Source organism: Penaeus monodon, chromosome 19, assembly GCF_015228065.2.
Source record: "Penaeus monodon isolate SGIC_2016 chromosome 19, NSTDA_Pmon_1, whole genome shotgun sequence".
Lineage (NCBI taxonomy): Eukaryota > Metazoa > Arthropoda > Malacostraca > Decapoda > Penaeidae > Penaeus > Penaeus monodon.
The window spans coordinates 31,441,773-31,443,658 of NC_051404.1; the positions used below are offsets into that span (position 1 = coordinate 31,441,773).

The 1,886-nt window shown below is 53.2% G+C and overlaps 2 protein-coding genes across 2 annotated transcripts in view; one reads left to right on the top strand and one right to left on the bottom strand.

Annotated features, from left to right (window-relative positions):
* Window positions 1–1,779, top strand: part of LOC119585174 — a 27,573-nt gene extending 25,794 nt beyond the window's left edge. The window contains exon 13 of the mRNA XM_037933811.1: window positions 1,653–1,779. The gene's annotated coding sequence lies outside the window, so the exon portion shown is untranslated. The remainder of the gene's footprint in view (window positions 1–1,652) is intronic.
* The window catches only part of LOC119585173 (leucine-rich repeat-containing protein 70-like), a gene marked incomplete at its 5' end in the record, with an annotated part of 8,166 nt that continues 6,286 nt past the window's right edge, over window positions 7–1,886 (bottom strand). Inside the window, 2 exon segments of the mRNA XM_037933809.1 lie at window positions 7–674; window positions 1,706–1,841. Coding sequence (XP_037789737.1) covers window positions 382–674; window positions 1,706–1,841 — 429 coding nt within the window.

Below are 1,886 nucleotides of genomic sequence, written 5' to 3' on the forward strand. Positions count from 1 at the left end.
CTAACACTTACACAGCTGGCTGTACAACGGGATTATCACCATTAAGGATAGCCTGTTATAGATGAAGACATCCTTTTACTGAGTAATCTATGAGCAAAATGATAATGCGAAAGATTTTTGTGATACCTATATCTATATCCTTCCAAGACACCTAAGGAACCCTATTGAAGAGAAAAGTAACGCTACGTTGTTGAAGATTTTCATTTGCGCATTTTTTTAAATATATATTTTTTTAGTAAAAGTGTGAAATAGTGACAACAAAGCTTTTTTTTAAGTTCGAATCTCTAGCCATTCTCTTCAGCGACACTACCAGGAAGTCGTCTTTGTACAGACTGACATTGGGCTAAGAACACACGGACAGAAGCGAAGCCGAAGGTCGGGTCACCAGCCACGCTCGAACACGCCCAGCAACAGCATGATGAACGCGGCGACGAAGATCCGTCGCGACGTCGAGGGACACGGCGATCCTGACGCGACTTCGGTGCTCTCGGACCCCTGGTACTCCTGAGGGGCGGCGCACGGGCTCAGCTGCTCCAGATCCACCGTGGAGATGGCCTTCCCGTGCAGGGTGTAAGGGGACACGCAGAAGTTGTGTCGAGAGAAGAGCGGAGCCTGAAGGGCCGTCGGGGAGTTGAGCACCCAACGGAGCTGGCACGAACACGGCACGAAGTTCTCTGTCGGAGGGAAAGAGGAACGGGGGTCACGCTAGGGGAACAGGGGAACGGGGGTCACGCTAGGGGAACAGGGGAACAGGGGTCACGGTAGGGGAACAAGGGAGCGGGGGTCACGCTAGGGGAATAGGGGAACAGGGGAACGGGGGTCACGCTAGGGGAACAGGGGAACGGGGGTCACGCTAGGGGAACAGGGGAACGGGGGTCACGCTAGGGGAACAGGGGAACGGGGGTCACGCTAGGGGAACAGGGAACAGGGGTCACGCTAGGGGAACAGGGGAACGGGGGTCACACTAGGGGAACAGGGGAACAGGGGTCACGCTAGGGGACCAGGGGAACGGGGGTCACGCTAGGGGACCAGGGACCAGGGGTCACGCTAGGGGAACAGGGGAACGGGGGTCACGCTAAGGGAACAGGGGAACAGGGGTCACGCTAGGGGAACAGGGGAACGGGGGTCACGCTAGGGGAACAGGGGAACGGGGGTCACGCTAGGGGAACAGGGGAACAGGGGTCACGCTAGGGGACCAGGGGAACGGGGGTCACGCTAAGGGAACAGGGGAACAGGGGTCACGCTAGGGGAACAGGGGAACGGAGGTCACGCTAAACATTCTTTAAACCTCGACCCAAACGCATCTTTTAAACCTCTTTTCAAACATCTTTTAAACCTCTCCTAAACATTCTTTGAACCTCGACCCAAACGCACTTTTTAAACCTCTTTTAAACCTCGACCCAAACGCATCTTTTAAACCTCTTTTCAAACATCTTTTAAACCTCTCCTAAACATTCTTTGAACCTCGACCCAAACGCATCTCTTAAACCTCTTTTCAAACATCTTTTAAACCTCTCCTAAACATTCTTTAAACCTCGACCCAAACGCATCTTTTAAACCTCTTTTCAAACATCTTTTAAACCTCTCCTAAACATTCTTTGAACCTCGACCCAAACGCATCTCTTAAACCTCTTTTCAAACCTCCTGTAAAGCTCGCCACCATCAAGTCCCCCACCGCAAATTCTGCGGGTGCATCCTTCCTTACCCGTGACGACCGAGCGCAGATTGGCCTGGATGCGGAAGGGCCTCTGGCGTGTGACCTGAAGGAAGTGATTCCCCGTGACGATGACGCCGTCGACGTTGGACTCCTGCAGGATTTCCAGGGACTCCAGGACATCGACCTGCCATTGCAAGAAGGGAAGGGGGACAAATGCATGAGGAAGGAG